This window comes from Miscanthus floridulus, chromosome 5, assembly GCF_019320115.1.
Source record: "Miscanthus floridulus cultivar M001 chromosome 5, ASM1932011v1, whole genome shotgun sequence".
In the NCBI taxonomy this organism is placed as follows: Eukaryota; Viridiplantae; Streptophyta; class Magnoliopsida; order Poales; family Poaceae; genus Miscanthus; species Miscanthus floridulus.
Window position 1 is genome coordinate 133,485,793 of NC_089584.1, and position 1,222 is coordinate 133,487,014.

Consider the following 1,222-nt stretch of genomic DNA (forward strand, 5'->3'; position numbering starts at 1 on the left):
GAATGTATCATGATCTTTGGAGGATCCGATGCCGTCTGGACCAAGCGACAACATAAGGTTCGCTATCGAGAGGCATGCACCACTGAGTCAGCCATCCCCTCCTTCCTCAGCTAGTCAGAGTCTCCGATCACCTACGATCAGAGGGACCATCCCTCCCATGTCGCAAGACCAGGACGCTATCTGCTCGTTGTCGACCCCATCGTCTGCAAGAAGCGGCTTATGAGGGTGCTGATGGACGGCGGCAGCGGCCTCAACATCCTGTACATCGACACCCTTGATGCCATGCGCATCCCCTGGTCAGAACTCCGCCCGGCGGGCTCCCCCTTCCATTGGGTAATCCCGGGAGCACAGGCATACCCACTCGGGCAGATCAATCTGCCCGTCACGTTCGGCAGCCGAGCCAACTTCCGCTCGGAGGTTCTCACCTTCGAGGTGCTGGACTTTCCAGGGTCCTACCACGCCATCTTGGGGCGGCCATGCTATGCGAGATTCATGGCAATCCCCAATTACACCTACCTCAAGCTGAAGATGCCGGGACCAAACGACGTCGTCACTGTGAGCAGCGCGTTCTCGCACGCCTTCATGTGCGACCGCGAACACTACGAGCTCGCCACTGCGGTCGTCAACTCGTCCGAACTCCCGTGGCTCGGGGAGTCATCGGTCCCGGCAGCCCCGAACTATAACCAACCAACTTCCTCGTCGGCCTTCCGCCCGCTCGAAGAAACCAAGGTGGTGGAAATCGATCCCACCAACCCAACCAAGATAGTTCGGATCAGGACCTAGCTTCCGGCCAAATAGGAAAGCGAGCTCATCGACTTCCTGCGTGACAATCGTGATGTCTTCGCATGGCAGCCGTCTGACATGCCGGGGATACCCCGGGAGGTCGCCGAGCACGCACTACGCCTTACCCTGGGCTCTAAACCCATCAAACAACGCCTGTGTTGCTTCGACGACGAAAGGTGTAGGGCCATAGGCGAGAAAATCGCCAAACTCCTGGCAGCCGGGTTCATCAGGGAGGTCTTCCATTCCGACTGGCTTGCCAATCCCGTCCTAGTCAGAAAAAAGACCGGGAAGTGGAGAATGTGCATCGATTATACTGGACTTAACAAAGCGTGCCCGAAGGATCATTTCCCATTACCACACATAGACCAGATAATTGACTCCACCTCGGGTTGTGAAATCCTCTCCTTTCTGGATGCCTACTCAGGCTATCACCAGATCG

The 1,222-nt window shown here is 57.0% G+C and overlaps 1 protein-coding gene across 1 annotated transcript; it reads left to right on the plus strand.

Annotated features, from left to right (window-relative positions):
• The first annotated feature begins 219 nt into the window (after positions 1-219).
• Positions 220-783, plus strand: LOC136455384 (uncharacterized). Its single transcript, XM_066455430.1, has 2 exons — positions 220-333; positions 523-783. Exons 1-2 carry the CDS (start codon positions 220-222, stop codon positions 781-783), a joined length of 375 nt encoding a protein of 124 aa, XP_066311527.1.
• The last annotated feature ends 439 nt before the right edge of the window (positions 784-1,222 follow it).